This window comes from Pristis pectinata, chromosome 35 (assembly GCF_009764475.1).
Source record: "Pristis pectinata isolate sPriPec2 chromosome 35, sPriPec2.1.pri, whole genome shotgun sequence".
Lineage (NCBI taxonomy): Eukaryota > Metazoa > Chordata > Chondrichthyes > Rhinopristiformes > Pristidae > Pristis > Pristis pectinata.
In genome coordinates this window covers 10735523-10761953 of record NC_067439.1, presented here as the reverse complement: position 1 = coordinate 10761953, position 26431 = coordinate 10735523, and the positions used below count along the sequence as shown (strand labels likewise).

The 26431-nt window shown below is 49.6% G+C and overlaps 1 protein-coding gene across 3 annotated transcripts; it reads right to left on the bottom strand.

Annotated features, from left to right (window-relative positions):
- Positions 1 to 15042: 15042 nt before the first annotated feature.
- On the bottom strand, positions 15043 to 26131 carry fosb (FBJ murine osteosarcoma viral oncogene homolog B). Of its 3 annotated transcripts, XM_052044278.1 has the most exons (5): positions 25695 to 26131; positions 22084 to 22365; positions 20338 to 20445; positions 19660 to 19824; positions 15043 to 19463 (listed from the first exon to the last, which is right to left on the bottom strand). In XM_052044278.1, the coding sequence occupies exons 1-5, from the start codon at positions 25821 to 25823 to the stop codon at positions 19398 to 19400; spliced, it is 750 nt and encodes a 249-aa protein (XP_051900238.1). In that variant the 5' UTR covers positions 25824 to 26131; the 3' UTR covers positions 15043 to 19397. The 3 variants fall into 3 exon arrangements, with proteins under 3 accessions (XP_051900238.1, XP_051900237.1, XP_051900239.1); XM_052044277.1 differs by having other exon boundaries at positions 15043 to 19824; XM_052044279.1 differs by lacking the exon at positions 22084 to 22365 and having other exon boundaries at positions 15043 to 19824.
- Positions 26132 to 26431: the final 300 nt, after the last annotated feature.

Below are 26431 nucleotides of genomic sequence, written 5' to 3'. Positions count from 1 at the left end.
CTGTGACCTCTGTGTCTCTTCCAGAGCTCCACACTCCTCTACAGCATTCCCCATCTCCACCCCTTCCCTTTCACTGCCTGAGCTCCCAGTCTCAGTGACTTTCTTCCTACTCTGAAAGGCAACATCCATAGAGACCTGCGTTTATATAGCACCTTCCACGGTGTCCTGGACTATTTCACAGCCAATAAAGCACATTTCAGGAAGACTAATTGTATCGAGAAAGATGCCTGCATCGAGAAAGATGCCTGCATCGAGAAAGATGCCTGTATCGAGAAAGATAATTGTATCGAGAAAGATAATTGTATCGAGAAAGATGCCTGTATCGAGAAAGATAATTGTATCGAGAAAGAAAAAAGGCCATTCCCTTTTCTCTCTTCTACCTTCTGGGAGAAGATACAGGAGCTTGAAAGCCCAGACGTCCAGACTCGAGAACAGCTTCTTCCCCACTGCTGTCAGACTCCTGAACCAATCATCTCTCTCACACCCCCTTCCTGACAGTGCTGCCTCTCTTAACTCTCCCTCTCTCGGTTATTCCATTATTGTCTCTTTAGCATTTCCTTCTGCACTACCTCAGACTGCACTACAGACTTTGTCCCATTCTGCTGTTTTGTGCTCATCACTGTAGTTATTGTTACTGTTTGTACAGTTTACCCTGTGAGCTTCACGTGAGCAAGGAATTTCATTGCACCCTGAAGTGTGTGATAATCAACTAATCTGGTCACCATTGCATGACCATGGCGGTCAATTTGCATACATGGCGGTCCGCAACATCGACGTAAACTGTTTCCAGTGATGCTTATTCCCAAGGATACCTCCCACTGTAGCCATGGGATTGACAATGAGCTTGTGAGAGAACTTCATATTCACTCTCTCATTCCAAGAGCAGCCACTCTTTCCCATCTACACCACAGCTTTAGTGCACTGAATGTGTCTCTGCCACAGGACTTGAACCCACAACCTCCCGCCTCAGGGCCGTAAGCTCTGCCCGCTGAGCCACTGGGCAGTCTCCTGGACACTTAGCTTTTTGCCCAAACTGTGTCACTTGTCTCAACACTGTTCATGCGCTGGACTCCAAACTTTGTTTGCTAACACTCAGCTGAAGGATGCTGGGATGCTTTACCAGTGGTACCATGCTGTCGCACCTGGTGGAACCGCTGCTTCACAGTCCCTGGTTCGATCCCGACGTCCGGCGCTGTCTGTCTGTGTGGAGTTTGCACATTCTCCCTGTGACTGCGTGAGATCCCCCCTCCCCCCAGGTGCTCCAGTTTCCCCCCACATCCCAAAGAGTTGCGAGTAGGATAATTGGCTGCTGTAAATTTTCTGTAGTGTAGGCGGGAGGGTAGAGGCATTTGAGCAAGAGTAGGTCACAGCAAAGTAAGTGTTGGGGGGGTGGGATTGCTCCAAGAGCTGGCATATTGATGGGCTGAATGGCTCCCTTCTACTTCACACGAAAGTCAAAGTCGAGTTTATCGTCATGTACACAAGTGCATGTGTGCACAGGTGCAATGAAAAACTTACTGCAGCAGCATCACAGGCACATAGCATCAGATAAGCAGCAATCACAAGAAAAACATAAATTAAACATAAATTAAGATAAAATATCTTTATCAGTCACATGTATATCAAAACACACAGTGAAATGCATCTTTTTTGCGTAGAGTGTTCTGGGGGCAGCCCGCAAGTGTCGCCACGCTTCTGGTGCCAACATAGCACGCCCACAACTTCCTAACCCACATGTCTTTGGAATGTGGGAGGAAACCGGAGCACCCGGAGGAAACCCATGTAGACACGGGGAGAACGTACAAACTCCTCACAGACAGCGGCGGGAATTGAACCCAGGTCGCTGGCACTGTAAAGCATTATGCTAACCACTACACTACCGTGCCTGCCCAATTTTTACAAGAAAGAACACAATTAGAACAAAACAAAAGTCCATTTTAGTGCAAAGTGATCAAAGAGGTCATATTGTTGCTAAACTGTAGTGATTAGGGTTTTGCCAGTTGGTTCAAGAACTGAATGGTTGAAGGGAAGTAGCTGGTGGTGTGGGACTTCAGGCTTCTGTACCTCCTGCCCGATGGTAGGTAGCTGCGATATGAAAAGCATCACATGAAAAGCTTTAGTGTATTGACACTGCAGTGTGGGAGATGCCATCTCTTACATGAGATGTTAAACCAAGAACTCCTGTGTTGCTGTGAAAAATACCATGAACGGCACCAAAGATCCTGTGGCACCTTGGCAGGGCTGGTGTGGAGAATGTGTTCTCTTGTGGGAGAATCTAGAAGCAGGAGGTCACTGGTTAAAAATAAGAAGTTGTCCTTTTCAGACGCAATATTTTATTCATCTCTCAGAGGCTGGGGGAAACAGAGTCTTTGAACATATTGCTTGATAGATCCTTATAAGATAAGATAAGATTTCTTTATTAGTCACATGTACATCGAAACACACAGTGAAATGCATCTTTTGTGTTGAGTGTTCTGGGGGCAGCCCACAAGTGTCGCCACACTTCTGGTGCCAACATAGCACACCCACAATTTCCTAACCCGTACGTCTTTGGAATGTGGGAGGAAACTGGAGCACCCGGAGGAAACCCTCGCAGTCACATGGGGAGAACGTACAAACTCCTTACAGACAGTGGCGGGAATTGAACCCGGGTCGCTGGCGCTGTAATAACGTTATGCTGACCGCTGCACTACCGTGCCTGCCCTTGATAAGGAAGTGAGCAAAAGGTTAGCAGGGGTAGCCAGGGATGTGATGTTGAACTTACAATCAGATCAGCCACAATCTTATTAAATGGTGGGATAGGTTGAGTGGCTTACTCCTGCCCCTAACGTGGATGTTCAGGGGTAAACTGCCTGTGTTCTGCCCAGTGTGGATACCTCACACAGCACTACAACAGAGAAACGCAACTCCTTGTTGTAATCTGACTGCTGTTTGAGGGAGTTGCAAGCTATTTCACTGTGTCCACAGACAAGGCTTCACTAGAGCTCCTTGGGCTGGAAAGGGCTTTGGGACATCTGAAGGGGATGTGAGAGGCACTTGGAAATTCCAGCCTCTCTACCTCGTGCCACACTGAGGCCCCAGTCACCCGCTGAAAGGGTCAACCCTGGCCGTGCCTATAGATCTCATTATCAGTGATGCTGAATGGCTGGGCTTCCTGTTGCTTTGTGTCAAGCTCCCCTGGGGGCATCAATCCTTAGCTTGTTTATTATTCAGCGATGTGGGTCCACACAGACTCTGCTGCTGGTACTGGGTCTTCACAGAGCAGTCTGGGTCTCACAATAAGCAGTGTCTCGTGCGCACATTCACACACACACAGAGGGAGAGAGATAACGCACCAGCTAACTCTCTCTCTCTCTCTCTCTCTCTCTCTCTCTCACACACACACACACACACACACACACACACACACACACACACACAAACACAGACAGGATATAGGTACATACACACAGTCAGCCACACTGTGGCATGGACAGATACAGTTGCATAGATACATACATATGCACACATGTATACACACACACACACACACACACACACACACACACACACACACACACACACACACAAACAAACACACAGTCATATAGATACAAGCCAATGCACACACATCAACACAAACTCACCCACAACACATATAACACAGTCACATAGATAAGGTATAAGCCAGTGTGCACACATACAACAGACAACAATACACACACACAAGAGCACACAGTCTCACTGTTACAAGCTAGTATACACACACAATGCATACATATGTAACACACACAACACACAACACACACACACACACACACACACACACACACACACACACACACACACACACACACACACACACACACACACAAATGACCATGAACAAAATTCCCTCGCACTATTTCAAAAAAGAGCAGGGGAATTCTCCCAACATTTAGTCCTTCATCATTATCACCAAAATAGATTAGCTGGCCACACTGACACAGCTGTTGTGGGATCTTGCTGTGTTCAAATTGCCCACCCACAATGCAACAGTTTCTGCGCTTCAAAAGTACGACATCGGCTCGGAAATGCTTTGGGAACATCCTCAGGTTGTGAAAGGTGCTATACAAATGCACAGGATCTTTAACAGGCCCTTTCCTTCGCTGAGCAGAATTCTCACCTCAGAGGCAGACGGCGATGGGGGTCAAAACCTGGAGGAGATCCGAGAGCACAAAGTCTCAGGCTGGTGCTCGAGGACAGTACTGAGCAAGGGCTGCCCTGACAGAGCGCTATTTTTGGATACAGCATTAAATCAAAGGCTGATCAGCTCTATTAGGAAGGTGTGAAATAAGCTCTGACACTGTAGAGAGGCAGGGGCCTTATGTCATAGTTATTATTTAACCCTTAACCAGTAACACAAAAATAGTAGAATTATCATTGTCACATTGTTGTGTGAGGGACCTGCCTTTGCATTAGTGAGCTCTTGTGTTTCCAACGTTACAACAGTGGCAATGCTTTGAAAGGACCTACAGACATTCAAGGCTTTCTTTCCATTCAACAAAATACACAACATCAAAAAATAAAAATAAAAATGGAAAATGCAGGAAAGACTCAGCGGGTCAGGCAGTGTCTGTGGAGAGAGAAACAGTGAATGTTTCAGGTCAATGTCACTTGCACTGCACTTTCCCTGTAGCTGTAACACTGTATTCTTCATTCTGTTTTGTGCGACCTCGATGTACTTATGTACAGAATGATCTGTCTGGATGGCGCGCAAACGAAAGCTTTTCACTGTATCTCGGTACCTGTGACAATAATAAACCAATTACCAATTTTTTTCTGGTTCTGCTGCGTTGTGGTGCATTCATTGGCCTGATTGGTTCTGCTGCATTGTGGTGCATTCATTGGCAACTTTTTGAGAAGTTTATTCATTCAGTTGGGCCATCAAGGTATACAGTTAAAGCCCATTCACCATTGCCCTGAACCGCACAATGTGCAAGGCCATTCAAAGGACACTCAGTCACTGAGGCTGGAGTCACGCACAAACCATAGGACAGTGGATTTATTTTCCTAAAGGACATTAGTGAATTAATTGGGATTCTTTTACAGGATCTACCACCATGACTGATGTATTATTTAATTTATTTAATTAATGAAATTTAAGTTCCCTTGTTGCCATGGTGAGATTTGAACTCACGTCCTCAGATTCTTGGTTAGGCTGCTGGGTCGCTTCCGTACTGTGTGTAAGACCAACCTGTCACTTCATATCACCGTCCTCTGCCCAATAAAACCACCTGATTTCTGGCAGGCTGTGTCCACTATACTCCCGTCTGGCTTGGTCCTGTTCCAAGCTCCTGTTGTTATGACGCAGTCATTAGTAATGATTGAACTCCAACAGCTCTTGAGGAGCTCAACCCCATCCAGGGCAGAGTAACCCACCCGATCAGTAACCCATCAACCACCCGAAACCATCCATTGCCATCCACAGCAGCCCCATCTACAAAATACTTGCCCGGGCTACTCCCGACAGCATCTCCCAAGCCTGCCACCTCTACCATCAAGCAGTTCAAGGCTGCACCACCACCTGAAGGTTCCCCTCCGTCATACGCCATCCCAATTTTAAATATATCGCTAGTCCTTCGTCGTCACAGGCCCCAGATCCTGGGACCCCCTTCCCGTCAGCACTGTGAATGGACCTTCACTGCAATTGTGTATTGTCTCGGAGCATTGTGTTCAGTTTTGGTTTCTTTACCTAAGGAAGGATGCGTTTGCAGAGAAGGAGTGCTGCAAAGGTTCACCCGACTGGTTCCAAGGATGGTGAAACAACAAATGACCTGCTGGAGGAACTCAGCGGAGGGGTGGGGGGGGGGGAAGGAATGGCCAATGTTTTGAGTCAAGACCCTCAGAGTGAGAGGGAAGATAATTCCTCTCTCCTTTCCCCCTCCAACCAATTGATTATTTGTACCATGCCCTCCCCGCTTTTATACTCCATGCCTCAGCTAATGAAGGCAAATATCCCACATACCTTCTTCACCACCTATGTTCCACCTTCAGGGATCCTTGGGCTTGTACACCAAGGGTCCTTTGTACTCCAGGGACCTACCACTCATTGTGCATCTCCTGTCCTTAAAACGTCCACCCGGTCCATCACCGCAACATGCCCCAGTCTACATTGGGGATCGGCGGTGGAGAGAGTCAGCAGCTTTAAATTCCTGGGTGCTAACATATCGGATGACCTGTCCTGGGCCCTGCACATAGATACAATCAGAACAAAATTGCGCCAGCATCTCTACTTTCTTAGGAGGTTAAGGAGATTTGGCTTGTCACTGAACACCGAACAAACTTCTACAGATGTGCTGTTGAAAGTATCCTGACTGCTTGCATCACGGTCTGGGATGGCAATTTGAATGAGCAGGAATGTAATCAGCTGCAGAGAGTCATGGACTCAGCCCAATACATCACGGGCACATCCCTCCCCACCATCGGGAATATCTACAGGCAGTGCTGCCTCAAGAAGGCAACATCCATTATCAAAGATCCCCACCATCCGGGCTGTGCCATCTTCTCGCAGCTCCCATCGGGCAGGAGGTACAGAAGCCTGAAGTCCCACACCACCAGGTTCAGGAACAGCGACTTCCCTTCAACCATTCAGTTCTTGAACCAACCGGCACAACCCTAATCACTGCCTCAGTAAAGCAACACTGATCATTTTGCCTTAAATGGACTTTGTTTTTTTTTGTTCCAATTGTGTTCTTTCTTGTAAAAATTGTGTAGAATTTATGCTCAATTTATGTTTCTCTTGTGAATGCTGCTTCTCTGATGCTACGTGCCTGTGATGCTGCTGCAAGTAAGTTTTTCATTGGACCTGTGCACACGTGGACGTGCAGGTGACAATAAACTCGACTTTGACTTTGACTTTAAATTCCATCTGCCACTGCTCTGACAACTTAACCAACTCACCAATATCTTCCTGTAACCAAAGACTATCAACAACATGATTGACTTCCATGTCTCCGGTGAAATTACTAATCATACCTCCAACATCCTTATCCTATTCATTAATGTATATAACTAACAGTGAGTGTCCCAGCACCGATCCCTGTGACGTGCCTGCAAAACCAACCACAAAAATAACCCTCCACTATCACCTTCTGTCTCCCATCACCAAGCCAACCTTGGTGACTAATTTGCCAACTCGCCTTTGATCCCATAAGTTCTAACCTTTTGGACCAGTTTTCCACATGGGACCCTGTCGTGGTCCATGTAGACCACATCAGCCACACTGACATCATCAACACATTATGTACCACTCTGAAGAATTCAATTGGTCAAAGAGGCCTGCGAAACCATGCTCACCATCTCTGTCTTGACAAATGTAGATTAATCCTGTCCTTCAGAACTTCCTTAACCGTGATGTTAGAATCTAGTAATTATCTGGTTTATCCCTGCTCTCCTTCTTCAGTAAGGTCCCACACCTACTGTCCTCCAGTCACCTGACTCCTGCGGCCAGTGAAGATTTAAAAATCTCTGTCAGGGCCCCAGAAATCTCCTTCTTTGGATCTCAGAGCAGCCTGAGATACATCTCATCAGGCCCTAGATATTTATCCATCTTTAAGCCTGCTTAAACACTTAGTACTTCCTCCTATTTACTGCTAACATGCTCTAGAATTTCTCTGGCTGCCCTCCCTGAATTCTCCAGCTACAGTGTTCTTCTCCCTTAGACTTCTTGGCCACGCAATGAAGGAAAGAGTCGGGTTAGATGTTTAACCTGTCCAGTGCTAAGCAGACTTAGTCTGGCCCGTGACCTAGGGTTGCTGTGTGAAGATATTAACCAGATTATGCATGGTGTCACACTCTGGGCATGAAATAAAACCACGTGTGTGCTCCTGGAACTATAGTGAAACAGTACACCCCCTGATGCATTGAGGGTTGACACCTCACTCCAAAGAACATGGAGCATCCACCCTTATCGATGTGGAGCCCCTACCCATTGGAATCTTCTTTCCCAGTCGGAATACACCCTGTGACCCAGTGACAGTCATATTTAAATTTTATTTATTTATTTAAGTCACATGTACATCGAAACACACAGTGAAATATGTCTCTTTGCGTCACTAAGAATGTGCTGAGGGGGCAGCCTGCAAGTGTCGTCATACTTGCAGCACCAAAATAGCATGCCCACAACTTCCTAACCCGTACGTCTTTGGAATGTGAGGGGAAACCGGAACACCCGGAGGAAACTCATGCAGACACAGGGAGAATGTACAAACTCCTTACAGGCAGCAGTGGGAATTGAACCCGTGTCGCTGGCGCTGTAATAGCGTTACGCTAACCACTACGCTACCATGCCGCCCCTTTCCTGGTGAACCCCAATCACAGTGGGTGGTGAAACCCCTTCCGCAGTCTGAGTGAAACCAATAATTAATTGAGGATAAGCTCCTTCCCCGAGTGAACCTCTGTCTCGATGGGTGAAACTACCCCACTAAGAGTTTATTCACTTCCTTTCAAACTTATAAGAACCTGAGGGGGCTCGACAGGGTGGATGGAGAGAGACTGTTTCCTCTTCTGGGAGAATCTAGATAAAGGGGCCACTGGTAAAAAAAATACGGAATCACCCATTCAATATACAGATAAGGTCATTTTTTTTCTCTTTAGTTATGAGTCATGATTCATGAGGTTTTGAATTTTTTAAGGCAGAAGTGGTACATTCTTGATGAGAAAATGTGGTGAAAGGTCACTGTGGATTGATGGAAATAGGTCACAAAAAGATCCAGATATGGAGTTGAATTTACAGTCAGATCAGCTGTAACGTCATTAAAGGATGAAGCAGGATTGAGGGGGTGAACGCGCAGGAACGCAAGAAGCTGCAGGGAGCAGTGGACTCAGCCCAATCCATCACGGGCACATCCCTCCCCACCATCGGGAGTATCTACAGGAGGTGCTGCCTCAAGAAGGCAACGTCCATCATCAAAGATCCCCACCATCCGGGCCATGCCATCTTCTCGCAGCTCCCATCGGGCAGGAGGTACAGAAGCCTGAAGTCCCACACCACTAGGTTCAGGAACAGCTACTTCCCTTCAACCATTCGGTTCTTGAACCAACCTGCACAACCCTAATCACTACCTCAGTAAAGCAACACTGGGACCACTTTGATCACTTTTTTGTTCCAATTGCATTCTTTCTTGTATAATTTTGTATAATTTATGTTGTTAATTTATGTTTTTCTTGTGAATGCTGCTTATCTGATGCTCTGTGATGCTGCTGCAAGTAAGTTTTTCATTGCATCTGTGCACACATGGACTTGTGCAGATGACAATAATCTCAACTTTGACTTTGACCTCCTCTTGTTCCTAATTCACATGTTTGTATGTCCCCAGTGAGAGTGGTACACACACACCGGTGAGAATTACGTCCCTCACCCACCAAGGGTGAACCCCCTTTCCCAGTGAGTGTTAGGTTGGGTGTGTTAACCCTCTATCCCAGTAAGCGTGGTATCTCTTCCCCAGAGAGCAACTCCAACCCAGTGAGAGTAACCCGCTTCCCTACTGAGCAGGATTTCCACTGACTGGAGAGGGAATCCCAATCCGTTCACAGTGGGAGTGAACCCCAGTCACAGTTGGAGTGATCCCCCTTTTCTCCAATGAGGATGGAGCCCCTACACAGGTAAATGTTGAGCACTACTCTGGTGAGGAAATGTCACTGGGGGGGGTGAGAGGTGGGGAGAGTGAGAGACCGCAAGATAAGATAGGATAAGCTATCTTTATTAATCACATGTACATCAAAACACACAGTGAAACGCATCTTTTGCGTAGAGTGTTTTGCGGGGCAGCCCCCCAAGTGTCGCCACGCTTCCGGCACCAACATAGCATGCCCACAACTTCCTAACCCGTACGTCTTTGGAATGTGGGAGGAAACCAGACCACCCAGAGGAAACCCGTGCAGTCACAGGGAGAACGTATAAACTCCTTACAGACAGCAGCCGGAATTGAACCTGGGTCGCTGGCGCTGTAATAGTGTTACGCTAACTGCTACAATGACAGAGGGAAAAACTCAGAGAGAGACAGATTTTGGGAAGTGAGTGAGTGACGTGGTGGTTCTTGAAACATCATCTAATTGTCTCTGCGTGGACAATCAGGGATCAGTCCAGGGTCTGGCCTGCCCATGACCTTCTGTCCATCATGACTGAAGTGGCTGAGTAATTGCACTGTAATGCCCCTGTAATCTCAGTAGATGGCACCAGTTGTCCAATTTCCCCACTCTTCTCAGACAGACCCTCGGGATCGAGGGTGACTTGCTCCCACTCCGGATCTGTGGGTTCTCGGGCGGCTGATGAGACCAACTTGAGGTGCACAGGCTCTGTCGCAGACAGGGCAGGAGGTGCCTGATTGGGGTGGGGAGTGGGTGGGTAGTTCGCCCGGTGGTGCGCCCCTTCTGCCGTTTACGCAGGGCTCCCGATGCACGTCCTCTCAGCTCTCAATCCCATCCCGACTGTTCCTTGTGCACTCCGAGCGGTTGTGGGCCGGGGATTCCTGGGAATCAGAAGGGACACTAAATCCCAGACCATCTATCACATGCCAGCTCTTGCTCCACCCTTGTCCTCCATCTCTCGACACTGACCACCTCCCCTCAGTCGAAACGTCGACTGTCCACTTCTCTCCATAGATGCTGCCTGATCCGCTGAGTTCCTCCCAAGCAGTTTGTGTGATGTTCCAGATTTCCAGCATCTGCAGTGTCTTCTGTCTCCACACCCCCAGGTTCAGGAACAGCTACTTTCCTACAACCATCAGGCTCTTGAACTGACCTGCACAACCCTAACCCTACCTCAGCAACGGAACACCATGGACCACCTCTTGCACTGCCACGGACTTGTCTTCGATTGTGTCTTCTTTGCACTAACGTCTTCTTCCACACAGCCCTTTTTTCTTCACTGTCCTGTATAATTTATGTCCTGTGTGTTGTCTGTACCTACGTGCCTGTGACGCTGCTGCGAGCAAGTTTTTCACTGTACCTGTACCTCACCGTACCTGTGCACATGAGAATAAATTCGACTTGACTTGACGTGGATGCTTTGAGAGCTCCCTTGAACCTTTCCCTCTGTCCATCAGTTATCTTGTCCAGTGAAGGAGCTTTAAAGAGACTGTCTGCCCCCGGGAGTCTGATGTCAGCACGCAAACAGCGTCACCTGGTCAATGGAGCTGACCGGGTACAGCCAGCACCTCAATGCTGGGGATGTCAGCCTGGGAGAGAACTGAGGTTGGTTTGCTTATTTGCTTCATTAATTGGGAAGATTCTGCGGAGATGGGAGTTGGTGAATCTCGGCAGCGGTTGCTGTAGGTAGTCCAGGTCTCAGAAACATAAAGGGGAACAAGGATACCCAGTGTGTTGATAAATACCAGGTAATCCCAGGAACCTTATTCATTAACCCGAGTGCTGGAATCAAAAAAACTCCAGATGCTGGAAAGCTGAAACAGAAAATGCTGGAAATACTCAGCAGGTCAGTCTGCATCTGCTGGAAGAGAAACAGAGAGAGTGTTTCAGCTCGGAGCCCTTCAACATAAAAGGAGAGAAAAGCTGCAGGGCGGGTGGTGTCTCTGATAGGCTGAAATCGGGGTGACCATGGCAATAAGCCGTAAACAAGGTTGTCTGGTCACTGAGTGAATGGGAGCAGTTAGAGAGGGAGAACGGAGACAAAAGGATGTGGGAGTTGCAAAATGAAGAGCAGGAGGACAAGCCTGGCAGGTCAGGCTGGGCACGTCCTCCACTCCCAGAGAGAGAAAAGGATTAAAACAAACAAGCTGAGCCAATGTCACAGATGGATGATGATACAGACCGAGAAATCAAGTTACCTTAAGTTGTAGGAGTCAATGTTGAGTCCAGAAAGCTGCAACGTGCCCAGACAGAAGATGAGGTGCTGTTCCTCAGGCTTGTGTTGGGCCTCAGTGTAACAGTACAGGAGGTCACAGACCGATAGGTTGGAGTGGGAGTGGGATGGGGAATTAAAGCCTTGCTGTATCAGTTATCCATCCTCATCAGTCTGCTCCTGGGCCCGGCCAAGGTGGCCATTCGCTGGGCTGGGTTGCGGTCCATCACGGGATCTGCCTGAGCTGAATGCCTGCCTCACTTCTGAGGCTATGTGGGTGCCAGGGTGCCCCTGCAGAGGAAGTATGTGATGTCCACTAGCTCGCTGGAGGCCTTCCAGGACCAGTGGGCACTGCAGTGCGCTCCGGACCCCGATGACAACATTTTAATTTAACCACCTCTGTGGTTGATCCTTTCATAAACGAGAAGAGGGAGCCCTGCCTCCTGCTGTGCTTGGAGTTAGGGTACCAGGAGCTGTACCAGTCTCACTCCGTGAAGTACAGGCAGGGCTCCCGCTCGTACTGAGACTGGGCGAACAGTCACAACCTGAATGTGTGCCACAAGTACTTCAGACAAGCAGCCTTGTCAAGTTGCATGGAATTGTAAATGGAGCATGACTGTCAGTGAGAGACGTTCCAAGTACATTGGACGTTGTCCAGCTCTGAATGCGAGAGAAGCAAAAGTTTCTGGTGCTCTGATTGTGTAAATAACAAGCTCGCGTTGTTCACAGAATGGTGACGTCCGTGCTCTGTGGCAACCGTTGGTTACTTTACCCCCACACCCCCCCACCCCTAACTTTTGCCACCTAGATCCAGATGAAGCTAGTGAATTTGTCATTGCACAAGAGGGCACCCTCCTTTAGTCTCTGCCCCAGGTCTGAGTCCCAGTTGAGGAGAGGACGGTCAGTCAGTGGGGTGCGTCTGTATACAGGTGGCGACTCCACCCGGGTCATTCTCTCTTCTCTCCTCCTCCATCGGGCAGAAGATACAGGAGCCTGAGGCCATGTACCACCAGGCTTCAGGACAGCTTCTACCCCACTGTGATAAGACTATTGAATGGTTCCCTTTTACAATGAGATGGACTCTGACCTCACGATCTACCTTGTTGTGACCTTGCACCTTATTGCACAGCACTTTCTCTGTAGCTATGACATTTTACTCTGTACTGTTATTGTTTTTACCTGTACTACATCAATGCACTCTGTACTAACTCAATGTAACTGCACTGTGTAATGAATTGACCTGTACGATTGGTATGCAAGACAAGTTTTTCACTGTACCTTGGTACAAGTGACAATAATAAACCAATACCAATACCCTTGGACTTGAAAACAGAGCCCCCTCGCCGATAGTGTGTGTGCTTGTGACGTATTTCTTCTACCAGGGGCACTGCCTTCAGAGTGACACCCAGCTCCCAGCGGCGAGAATCAGCCGTCCTGCTCTGTGCGTTGGGGGTGGTGGGGCAGTGCCTGTCTATTAGTGGGATCTCTAATGAGAGTCTGGGACCTGGTCGCCTCCTGTTGGGGTGCACCCTGCCAGCAGGAGGCAGGTGCTCTGGCTGCCTGGTTGTAGCTCCTGGCATTCCCATCGCAATGGGTGGTGAGAGGGCTTGAAGGTGGGGGGCTGATCCAACCGAAACCACCCAGGCTTGTCTGGAATTGCTCATCAGACCAAATTTCCAAACGTCCCCCCCAGGAGCTGGTCCCACACAACGTGGGCCGTCTCTCACAAACACCCTCTGTGCTGCACCACACCGCGCAGAGGCACTTACTGTGCAGGTGGCTCCGGCACTCTGTCCACTGTCCCGTCCACTGAATGCCATCAGGACACACCGTGGCTGTCCGTCCTACGACCTGGCAATGGGGTGTTCCCCACCCAGGTCTCTTCACCTGGGCACCCTCCCCCTTTACATCAGGGACCTGGGGTGGATTACACAGGACTGGACAGAGAAATGCAGAGTTGGTTCATGAACTTACAGAAGTGTTTAAAATTATAAGATGTACAGTAACGGTCTTTTCCCCAGGGTAGGGGAGCCCAAAGCTAGGGGGCATAGATTTAGGGCGAGAGGGGAAAGATTTAAAGGGGACTTGAGGGGCAACTTTTTTCACGCAGAGGGTGGTGAGTGTATGGAACGAGCTGCCAGAGGAAGTGGGTGAGGCAGGTACAATAGTATCATTTAAGAAACACTTGGATAGGTAGATGGAGGATAGGGGATTGGAGGGATATAGGCCAAACGCAGGAAGTTGGGACTAGCTGGGTGGACAACATGGTCGGCATCCGTGCTGTATTGCTCTATGACTGCTTACCATTTCTGTTATCTTGTTCCATGTATAAACAGAACATGTACAGCTGCAGCCGTTATCTGAATACTTAAGGAAGCTGCTCAAGTTTCTGGTCACACATCAGCCCCCACCCTCCTGATCGTCTGCCATCCAGTGAGGGGTGCAGGTGTGGTATGGCGGACAGACCTCCACACCAGTCTGCTCCTGCAGCTACGCACAGGTCCAGGCAGCAGGACATCTGTCGGTTGATTGCCTGCCCCACTCTCGAGGCTATGGTTGTGCCTGGGTACACCTGGAGATGGAGGATTCTGTGCCCACTGGTTCATAGTGGGCACAGAATTCATTTTCATTTGTTTGTTATTAATTTTAATAAACTTATTCTAAAACCAAAAATCCCACACAGAAAATTAGGTGCTGAGGATGGTGTTGGTAAGGATAATGTTCTAGAGCATGTAGATATCAAGAGAGAGGATGTGTTGGAGCTGTTAGAAAATATTAGGACAGATAAGTCCCCGGGGCCCGACAGAATATTCCCCAGGCTGCTCCGTGAGGTGATGGAGGAGATTGCTGAACCCTTGGCTAGGATCTTCGAGTCCTCGTTGTCCACGGGAATGGTACCGGAGGATTGGAGGGTGGCAAATGTTGTCCCCTTGTTCAAAAAAGGTAGTAGGGATAGTCCTAGGAATTACAGACCAGTGAGCCTTACGTCTGTGGTAGGCAAGCTGTTGGAAAGGATTCTTAGAGATAGGATCAATGAGCATTTAGAGAATCACGGTCTGATCAGCGACAGCCAGCATGGCTTTGTGAAGGGAAGATCATGTCTCACAAGCCAAAGGGCCTGTATTATGCTGTACTGTTCTATGGTTATAAAGGTAAGAAAAAGTAATTGCTTAATGCCCCTTCATGGCCATTTTCATAAATAACACACAAACAAATGTGGATTTAGCATCAATGGTTCCTTTATTAACACATAGTAAAACATTGCAAATTTCAGTTTTCATGCAGATTATTGATGCAACAAACTCAGATTTCACTGTGTAACAGGGAGCAAAATATTTATAAATATCAAAATAAACCTTAATTTCACAAAGTGCATTGAACTCTGGTGGATCGAGGGCATGTCAGGGTAATGGTCAGAAAATGAGGAAGTGGGGGGGGGGTGGAAATCAAAGTCATGGACACACAGAGAGGCAGAGAGAGGGAGAGCAGGTGTTGAAGAACAGAGGCGCACACACACACAGGGAACTGCAGAGACAGGAGGGAGGCAGAATAAGGCAGAGGAAGATGGAGCAGGAGAGAAAGAGATGCACAGAAATACACTCGAGAAGGGGAAAGACAGACACAAGGAGGTTGAAGTCCTTAAGATGGAGAGAATGACTAATCGTTCAAGATTTTAAAGTGTGGCTCAATATCAGTTTCACTTAAAGTGTTGTCCCCACCTCCACCCCATCCAGAAACTGTGGAATGCTTGGGTTGGAGACGGAGGTACAGTGAATGGTCCTGACTGAATTGGTTTAATTAAGTCATGCCCAGGCATCCAGCAGGTTATGCTGATCCCACCGACGGCAACACAAGCTGGAGAGAAGGAACGCACAGGGCTGTGTCGATCTCCCAGAGTTGTGACACATTTGAGAGTAAAAATTAGAACAACCCTGATCCCCATGTGAATGGTTGCATATAAAAAAGGTCCACTTATTCTCCCCCCCTCCCCACCCAATGCTTTGGGATCCTCTCCAGCGAAGAGGGCATTAATTTCCTTCCAAAGCCCCTTAGAACAGGCAGTAGATTGTACCACTGGAAACTGCCGCTCCCCTCAGTGGAACCACAATGTCAGCACCACATCCTGAATCTGGCAGTGGATCTGTCCAGGCCTTGGGTGACGGGGCACACCTTGGCAAGCACAAGAAATGGGAGCAGGAGGAGGCTGTTCAGACCTTCCAAGCCTGCTCCACTGTTCATAGAGATCGGGGCTGATCCAATCTTGGCATTGTCCCCTGTTCCCCACGACCTTCAACCCTCCTACAGACCAAATACTTGTCCATCTTGGCCTTCAATACATTCAATGACTCAAGCAGTGGTCAGTAGTATTACTGGGTTGATGTGTGGTGGAGAGGTGGCAGTGGTACAGGTTGAGCATTACAGTTTGAGTACCAGGAGTGGGGCTAACAATTGTATTCCCAAACTGGGTGAGGGAACCACTCTTCAACAATTTCTACTCTCAAATCTGGCTTAAAGCCTATTGCAATGCCACAATATATACACACAACTCTACAGTCACAAATTCAGAAATAGATTTCAATATTTTTGAAATAATTACAATATAATTTTTTGATAAACAACCATGAACATTGTCATAGTACAGACACAGGAACATACAGTATACAATCGTCTGCGGTAACACAGTCTGAGTTAATCCCGTGTCACAGTAAATAACAGATCTGGTTTTGAAATGTTGTAGCTGGTCTCCATGCAGTTTTTTGACATAAATTTTAACATTTTTTTTTAAAAGCTTTAAGTAACTAGAGCTTAAAAACTAGACACTATTGATGGACTAACACTTGATAAGCAGTGGCAGTTTGAAGCAGATTGTTTCCCACACCAAGACTACATACAAAGGAAAAGGAACAAGGGGCGGGGGTCAGTAGTTTTTGTATCCTATAGTCTGACACACAGCAGGACTGATTTTAATTGTTCCCCTTTTAGGAATCTGTTTACAAGTCAGTAAATTGTTTATGGCTCCAGACATTTTGTACAGTTAGTCCTGAATTCAATCTGGTCTTTTTTTTGCAAAGAAAATGTTGCATGTTTTAAAAGTACATATAGAAATAAAAAAATAAATATTAAAATATAAAAAGTATAAAATGGAGCCTGCTGTAGCAAGGCTGCCAATTGGTGGGAGATGCATTATCCTTCATACAGGAAGGGAGGTACCAGCTAAGCCCATGGGAGACTGGAGCAGTGATCATCTCACTGCTTCTCTGCTCCTGAGGGGGGATGTAGCCATTCCCAACTGCAGTTCAGTCTAAGCCAGCAACTCCGCCAGGGGAGGAGGGCAGGGCTTTGGGTCGCAAACTTCATTTCAAGTCAAGCGCCTGATCCTCTGTGGACAGGGTGAGCAGCATTTCCTCTCCCACCCCCTCTACACACACACACACAGACACAAACACCCCCCCCCCCCCCCATGGACCTCGCCCCTTTCCCCACCATGTCCGATTACAGTTGCTTGAACCAGGATAAGCTCAGTAGCGACCCAAGGTTTGAGTTTGCATTGACACACAGCTTTAGGAATGTCAAGTAAGATGTGAACACAGGCTAGAACTGTTGGCTATTCATTAGATCATTGCAAAAGCTTAAATACATCATTGTAGTCAGCCAGTTTGACATAATGTTTACCTGTTTTGCAAATTACATTAAATATTGATTAAAATACAATAACTTAGATGTGATATTCTGCATTCAGCACAATAGTTAAAGGGAGCAAACCTCCTGCATTGCACAGAAATATCAGGTGCACTTTCCTCCTCTCACCTCCCATCTCAGTGGTTTAAAGTCAAACAAAGCTTTTACACCAGTCTGGGCTGGTGGCCAGAGTTGATATGGGTGACCAGGTCTAGGTGAGCCACAGTAGGGTGGGGTAGGGTTGGGGTGGGGAGGGGGGCGGGGGGGGGGGAGTTGGTGTGCCAAAGAGGCAGGGCCAGATTCTACCTGGAAGGGGCCGTCTCTGGTTCTGGAAAGGGAGACCTCTGCCACCTGACTTGGGCGTTGCTGTTGAAGGACAAACCCTGTGCCCCAGATATGACAATAGAAAGGTGTTTCCTCCCTCATTCTTACAGAACTGGCAGTGTTGTTACTGTATAACTTCTGCCCGGATTGGTTTCCCCCTCAAATCTCTCCGCCCCTGCCCCTCCCGAAGGCGCTCCCACCAAGGCACCCCTTGTGGTGGGGCGGCTATTCGACTGCAGGGGCACCACAAAAGTCAGTTTCTTGGCCATGCACTGAGATGTTCAGAGGAAGAGGGCCGTTTCGGGAGAACAAGGTGGGGGGGGGGGGCGGAAGAAGTGATCCGATTGAATCTTTACCTCGCCAACCTAGCGGCGCCTGTTGGGAGAGGCAGACTTCGCGGCAAGGATGGAGCATTTCTCGGGGCGAGGGCTTGTGAAAATGCCAGGTCACAGCTGCAAACCCCATCCCATCTGAAGGGGACGGGGTGGGGGGGGGGGGGTGGTAGGAAGAGGGAAGAGACTTTAACTCAAAAATCCCAGGTGATTGGGCCGGTTTTACATGCCTACTGATTTGCCTGTCCCTTACAGAGTTTAATAACCAGGCGGGATATAAAACCAGTGATTACCTCCCCACCCCCTTCTTTTCTGCTTTTGGCTTCCCGAAGGTCCAGATAGATTAAAACTAGTCTAAAAATATAAAACTTCACATCTTGTTCAATTGGAAGGGGAGCATTTCCCTTACAATGAAGAAAGTACATCGCCCCTCTCCCCTCTCAGCCACACACACACACACACACAATAAAACATGTCATTATTTCACAAAATGTCTGGATTCACAGTATGTTAGAGAGAGCAGGTCCCCGGCGAAGCGGTGGAACGTTCAAAGCAGAATTGCCCCCCTTAGTTCCACCGTCAGTGAAACAGCTCAGTCCGTCTTTACATCAGGGAGGGGTTGCAAACACCCTCTCGGGTACAGCCGACTAATGCAGAGAGGGTATCGAGGGCAACACTCCGTCAGCAAGACATTCGCTGGGTCAGGGTTCTGGGTGACAGTACATTCGGGAGCGCCTTGGTGTAGTAACAGTGCAGCTTCGGAAATGCAAAGCACGCTTGACTGGCTCCGCCACGCTGGTTGCTCCTCTCCGCCACCTTTTTATATTTTGGAGTGGCAAAGAGGAGCTATTTGGCAGTGTGTGTGTGTGTGTGTGTGTGTGTGTGTGTGTGTGTGTGGGTGGTGGGGTGTTGTTCATGACGCTTTGACCCCCCCACCCCCCATCCTCTCCCCTCCTCCCCGGGGGCAGCGAGGTGGACAGAGAGAGGGTTGGGGGGGGGGGGGCAAGGCGAACAAAGAACGAGGCAGGCAGGCGATTTCACCCCCTTCCTCCAGAGCCCGCCCCAATCCCCTCTCCCTCCCTCCTTCCCCCACCCCACCCTCCCCCCGGGTATCCCGGGCTGCTGGGGGAGGACGGGCCTCGGGGGGGGGGGGGGGGGTGGGGGGGGTTTAAAGCAGCCCCGGGGCGCTGGGGAGTGAAGTGAGGTGAAAGCAGATTAGAGAGCCAGCAGCGATGGCGAGTTCAAAGAGTCCGAGGATTGGTCACTGCTGCTGTTCCGCTGGTGGACGAGGCCGCAACTGCTTCCCTCTGGGTAGGTGAACACAAATGAAGACGTGTATGAGGCGTTGGGGCTAGTATTCAAAAAGGACTGGACAGTCTCACAAGGCGGATAGAAGGGGCTACTGAACGGTACCTCCGCCGGCAGCTGATAGCCCGACGGGTAGCTCCCGGTCAATGGGGGCTCCTTCCCATCCAGGGTAATAGGCAATCCCAGAGAGCTCACCTCGGCACTGGCAGCGCTGGGCTGCGGGCTGAGAGGGTCCTGGAACGGGATCTTGCAGGCTGGCTTGTGAGCGACCAGCACGAACTCCAGCCGCTCTTTCTCTTTGTGCAGCTCGGCGATCTGAGACTGAAGCTCGGCTTTCTCCTCCTCCAGCTGGTCCGTCTCCTGCGGGGGGGAACCCGAGGCAGGCGGTTAGTGCGAGCAGCGGGGGGGGGGGGGGGGGGTGGGGAAAGGAGGATGTGAGGGGAGAGAGAGGGAGAGGGGGTGACGGAGTGGGGAGGGGTGACGGGGGGGGGACGAGAGAGGAGGGTGACGGGGGGGGACGAGGGAGGAGGGTGACGGGGGGGGGACGAGGGAGGAGGGTGACGGGGGGGGACGAGAGAGGAGGGTGACGGGGGGGGGGGGGACGAGGGAGGAGGGTGACGGGGGGGGGGGGGGGACGAGGGAGGAGGGTGACGGGGGGGGGGGGACGAGAATCCCCGCCGTCCCTCCCACCGCCCGTCACAGGTCCCCGCGGGACGGGCACGGTGCGACCCGGGACCTGTCCTGATGCCCCTCTCCCCTCGTCATCCCCGCCCCTAGAGCCCTCCCAACTCCCCGGAGGGTCGCATACTCCCCCGGGGAGCCGGGCACCCCCTCCCCTGTCCCGGGGAAAGCAGGCACGGACAGTGTGCTTACGGTCTGCAGGCGGTCGGTCAGCTCCCGGCGGCGGTTCCGACATTTGGCGGCGGCCAGTTTGTTCCTCTCCCGGCGGACGCGGCGCTTCTCCTCTTCCTCGGCGGTGAGCTGCGGGCGGCAGACGAACAGGACACTCAGTTTCTCCGGGCCATTATCACCATCCCGCACACACTGCCCCCCCCCCTACCCTCCCTCCCCCAGCCCAAACTTCTCTGGGGGAGCGAGGGTCCCCACCTCCGAGCCCAACAGACCTCTGGGGGGGGGGGGGGGGTTGGTGGGTGGGGGGAAGAACCAAAACATTCTGGGGCTATCTCATAAGTCAGCGGGCCAACTTGGGGTCTTCCTACCCTGAGTGTTTGCTGGGTCACTTTGGGGGGTGGGGGGTGGTTTAAGAGGGATATGGGCCAAATTCAGGCTAGCTCAGGTAAGGTACTTGGTCGGCATGGAGGGGATGGGCCGAAGGGCCGGTTTCCATGCTGTACATCTCTATGACTATCTAACCCAGGGGTGTGTGGTAGGGCTCTGCAGAGCGAGATTGGGGTGCACAAAAAAGGGTTGGAGGGATATGGGCCAGGCGCAATTGAGGGGAAAGGTCAGGTGGGCAGCACGGAGGAGCTGGGCTGAAGAGCCTGTGTTTCCATGCTGATTCATTCTATCTCACCCAGGAGTGTGTGATGGGACGCTGCAGAGGGAGCTTCATCTAACCAGTGGTTGTGGAAGACCTAGTGAAAGCCCAAGAGAGGGAGAGCTTTCCACTCCCAGCAGTAACACTAAAACACAACCACCCTTACACAGTTCTGATCTCATGCCGTTGACCACTGCCGCTCAACAGGGCGCCTACACTGTGGATCCACACACAATGTGTGTGTATGTGGGGGGGGGGGGGGAAGAAACGGGTCACCTTAGAGTCATAGAGCACTCTAGCATAGAAACAGGCCTTTCAGCCCATCTAGTCTATGCCGACCTGATCTTCTGCCTAGTCCCATCCACCTGCACCCGGACCATATCCCTCCAAACCCCTCCCTTCCACGTACCTATCCAAACTTCTCTTAACTGCTACAATTGAACCTGCATCCACCACTTCCGCTGGCAGCTCATTCCATGCTTGCACCACCCTCTGAGTGAATAAGTTTCCCCTCTGATTCCCCTGAAATATTTCACCTTTCACCCTAAACTTATGACCTCTGGTTCTAGTCTCACCCAACCTGAGGAGGAAAGCCTGCATGCATTCACCCTGTCTATACCCTGCATAATTTAGTATACCTCTATAAGATCTCCCCTCATTCTCCTGCGCTCCGGGGAATAAAGTCCTAACCTATTCAACCTTTCCCTGTAACTCAGGTCCTCAAGTCCCGGCAACATCCGTGTAAATTTTCTCTGCACTTTTTCAAGCTTATTGATATCTTTCCTGTAGGTGGGTGACCAGAACTGCACACAATACTCTAAATGTGGCCTCACCAACATCTTGCACCACTTCAACATAACATCCCAACTTCTGTACTCAGTGCCCTGATTTATGAAGGCCAATGTGCCGAAAGCTCTCTTTAGGGCCCTATCTACCTGTGATGTCACTTTCAAGGAATTATGGATCTGTATTCCAAGGTCTGTCTGACACCCCACACCTCTACCATTCACTGTGCAATTACTACCCTGGTTTGTCCTCCCAAAGTGCATCACCTCACACTAGTCTGCATTAAATTCCATCTGCCATTTGTCAGCCCATTTTCTTCGCCCAACTTCACTCACCGTTTCATCACGTGCCCTCCGAGAGCGACTGGCTCGGGTGGGTTTTGATGGCTCTCCGGTGCTGTATGAGCACATAGCTGGGGTGGAATAGCTGGTCCCGGGGAGGTTATATGGATCCATGGAGGGTTGAGCCATGGGGGGAAGGTGAGATTGGGTCTGAGTCTGAGCCACTGAGGAAATGACAGTCGGTTGAACCATCCATTGAAGATCCTGGCTGGTGGTGATGGCGGTCAGGGTTGGTACAAAGGATCCCGGCATCTCCCCAACGCCCGTGGTACACTCCTGAAATAGATTGGAATACAGGATCTTTTTTTAATAACGGGGGCTTGGGATGGAGAATGGGAATTGAGGGGCTGGGAGGGGAATCTGCAGGGAGTTCCAGCCACCTGAGGGATCTCTCCCACCAGTTGGAGTCAAGTTTGGGTATTGGGAATTAGGAACCCCTCTCTCCCCCGTCCACCTGCATAGCAGCTGGGGTGATGGGAGGGAAGGGTGTGGGAATATTGCAATGGTGAACCTCCCCTCGACCCCTTCCTTTCTCTGACGGGGAGGGGGATTCATGAACCCCCTTTCTTATCTTCAAAAATAAACTTTATGCATGAAAATATAAAATAAAATCAGTACATGGCCCTCCTTACATTGAGAGTTACACTCATAGTTTCATTGTTAATACCTGTGTACAAACCACCTATGCCTTTATGAACAATAGCGTTTGGGAGGCTGCTACCCAGGATCTCCCACACTGACCACTGGCAGCAGGACCCCAGACTGAGGCCCTTCTCCATTTGGGAAGGGTTACCATGACTCCTGATCCCCATTGGCTCCACCCAAGTCTCTTCCAAAAGTCACATTAACAATGGGCTCACTGATATCAAAATGGGGAAGGATTGGTCCCTAACCAGGAGGATTCACAAATTTCCCACCCCTTCAGCCCTCCTCACCCCTCTCTCCATTATGGATGGGCTGTGGGGAAGGGAGAAACTTTGTGTTAGTTTTAATACATTCTACTTCATGAACTGATCTGTCAATCACCTGAAGGGAACTTGTGAATCAGTCTGGAAACCACAGTCTCCTACCAGATTGTCCTATATAGGAATGAACCGTGCTATACAAATGCAAATTTAACCTTAAGCATAATTATTAAATAATTGTTGCTACTCACACAGACCAGTTTTCATCCCCTAACACTGACCTATTTAAAGTTTCCTTTGCAGTGTTAAGTAATGTAATAAGCCAAAGGATGCCACATTGTGGCGGGGAAGGGTGGGCGCTTTAGAGCGGCAATTCTGGGTTTGGCCAGAAGGAGTCGCCTCATTGCAGATAGTCGCCATACGAAGGTTATTCCTCAGGCGGACCCTGCACCTCAGGTCTCGCAACCAGTGCCCTACAAAGGTCGCTCCGTCAACGGGAGCAGACATTTACAATGGTCCAGTGGTGGGAAGCCACGACTAATCCAGGGATTCAAACATGAGCTTTAACCAAGAATTATGAAAAAGTAGAGGTGTTTTTTGTCCTAAGCTGATTTAATCAAAATTAAGAACGAATCCAGAAGACATTTGAGGGGGTTGAGATATGTGGCAAATACAGAAGGGGAGAGGGGCAGCAATTATTTCTCACGGCGATTTGTTGGAATCTGGAATTCACAAGTAAAAAGGTAGATGCAATCACTTGTCAACCAATGTAAATAGAGTTCATCGAACAGTACAACACAGGAGCAGGCCTTCGGCCCACGCTGGCTGTGCCAACCCAATAGACAGATACTTCAATTAAGGGCGGTGGGGAATTGAATAAAATTGAACGTTTTGTTTTGCAAAGAGCCAGGACACGTTGTACTCCTGGTGCAAATCTAACCATCCCATCCATGTCCCTGGACCTCGTGGCCATCGGTTGAGGATAAAAAAAACAGTTTCTGAATGTTAGAGTTGGACAGCATTGAAACGGCCCTTTGGCCCACTGCTCCCATGCCGACCTTTTTGCCCGTCCACACTCATCCCATTTGCCCACATTAGAACCGTATCCTTGTATGCCTTGCCTATTTAACTGCCTGCCCAGATGTCTCTTCAACGTAGTGATTCCCACCTCCTCTGGCAGCGAGTTGCTGATACCAACTACTAAATAGACGTCACCCTTCAGTCTCCTTCGCTCAAGCACAGCCTATCCAATCCCTCCCATAACTGAAGTCCTTCAATCCAGGCAAGAATCTCCTGTATACCTTCCCCAACGCAACCACATCCAGAATTGCACCGAGGACTCCAAATGCGGTCTAACCAGTAGAGTGTCCCAACTTTTATATTCGATGTACCAACCTGTGAAGGCAGGCATGTGGCTTCTTCGCCACCCAATCTACTTGGGTGTTGCCACTTTCAGGGAACAATGGATTTGAACCCCAAAGTCCTTCTTGTTTATAAACATTCGTCAGTCGTGCCACCCATATGTGACTTCCCAAAGCTTTTCTTTAACAGCTCAAGTGACAGGATACCAGCGACCTTCCTCGGAGACTTGTGTTTATGGATCATGTTTATCTCAAAGCGCCTCAGGGTCGATAAATAACTTTGAACTCCAAGTGACGGGCTCACAAGGCACAGGTTGAATGAGCTCTGCAGATTCAGGGATGGGGGTGGGGGCAGGAAAGGGATGGGGGGGGGGGGATGCGTGTTACCGATGACAACACCCCTGTTACTTATCAGATGATGTGACAGCGAGTCAAGGCCTGACCCCTGCCATGCACTGCGGATACCGTGGTGCAAAGTGCTGCAACGGAGTTAGAATTCTTTTTTTAACCAAAATAAACTTTCTTCATAATAAAAGACAAACTATATACAATAATAAAACAGTGCAAGCCTTTACATTCTTGTACAGATCAATCATTAGTGTTACCTTTCTATATATAACAAAAAACACAGCACCGGTCCACTCCTGTGGCTCCCTGGGGTGATACCCCAATCCCATATTTACAATATTTAAGGGGCTGGGATTGGGGTATCACCCCAGGGAGCCACACGAGTGGCGTCGGTGCTGCGCCTGTTGGCCCGAGGGGGCGGCCGGGAGGTGTAAGCAGGAGCCCGCCTCTTTCCATTCATAAAAGCCGGGGCTGTGGGCGGGGCCGCCCGACTCGCCAGCCACTGACAGCGCGGCTGCCCTAGCAACCGTTCCAAAATAGAACGCCGCCCGGCGTCAGCACGTTAGCGCGGGGGGGGGGGGGGGGGAGGGGTGTGGAGGGGGGCGGGGCCAGCGCGGCGTCACCAGGAGGATTCCAATACGTCAACCTTACGCACGGAACCGAGTCCGAGGGCAAACATGAGGTTTCCAACCTGCGGGAAACCGCTGCAACTTATCGATAATCGATTCCAATCGACCCGAGGCTCCGAATGCAGCGGGCGGGCATAGACCCCGCACATGCATCTGTCTCTAACGTTCACTTTAATCGTCGCGGTTTGCACCGTTCAGCTAAACACTCGACTTTTCTTTTGCACCGACCAACAATCAATTTCTTTCCTATTTATTCCTAATGTGGCTGCAAAATAATCCCGGGAGGGTGCGAGAGGGGTCCCTCATCACTCCGGACAGTTGTAACACGTTGTAAAGTTCGCTTGATTGGAAGTGTCACTTACCTGGGCTGCAGTGGTGGGACTGCCTATACTCTGACTGAAGGAATCCACGGATGACAGGTACTGAGGTTCCGACGGGGAAGAACTACAGCGAGAAGCCGAGTCGAAGTCGCCTGAGAATCCCTGGTACATGTCCTCCCAGTCGCTGACGAGCCACGATTTGTCTCCCCTTGAATCCAGTTTCCCGTTTGTCAATGAACAGCTATTCCAAAAACCGTGTGGTGTAGTAGCGCCTGTCCGCCCCTCCTCGGTTGCGCCGCACTCTTTATGAATGAACCAATTCCTCTGTCTGCCTTTTTATACCAATGTATTCCTCTGACGTCAGGCTCATTAGAATAGTAGCCTGCCAGATCGAGAAAATGGTCCAATTCCGCACGAAACAAAAGGAGCAGCGAGTCCGAAACCGTCAGAAGTGAAGCCGCCGACGACCGAGCTGCTAATGGCACTCTCGCCGAGCTTCCACTCCGATTTATTGCCGGGAAAACGCGATAAAATCCCTCCTGCGAGGAAGCTCCGCCCATCCGGGATCCCTGACGTACATGCCCAAATATGGAACTGTATCGTTTGCTGTTTACTGGTAACCAAGCAGTGACGTAAGAGGGAATCCCTCTCTAGACAGCGGCTTTATCATAGAGAGAGTTTTAAATAGAAATACAGTCTCCGGGAGCTTTATTTTTAAATTTGATGCCATAAATTCGATATTTTTTAATAGTATTAGATTTAAAATCCTCCCGGGGTGT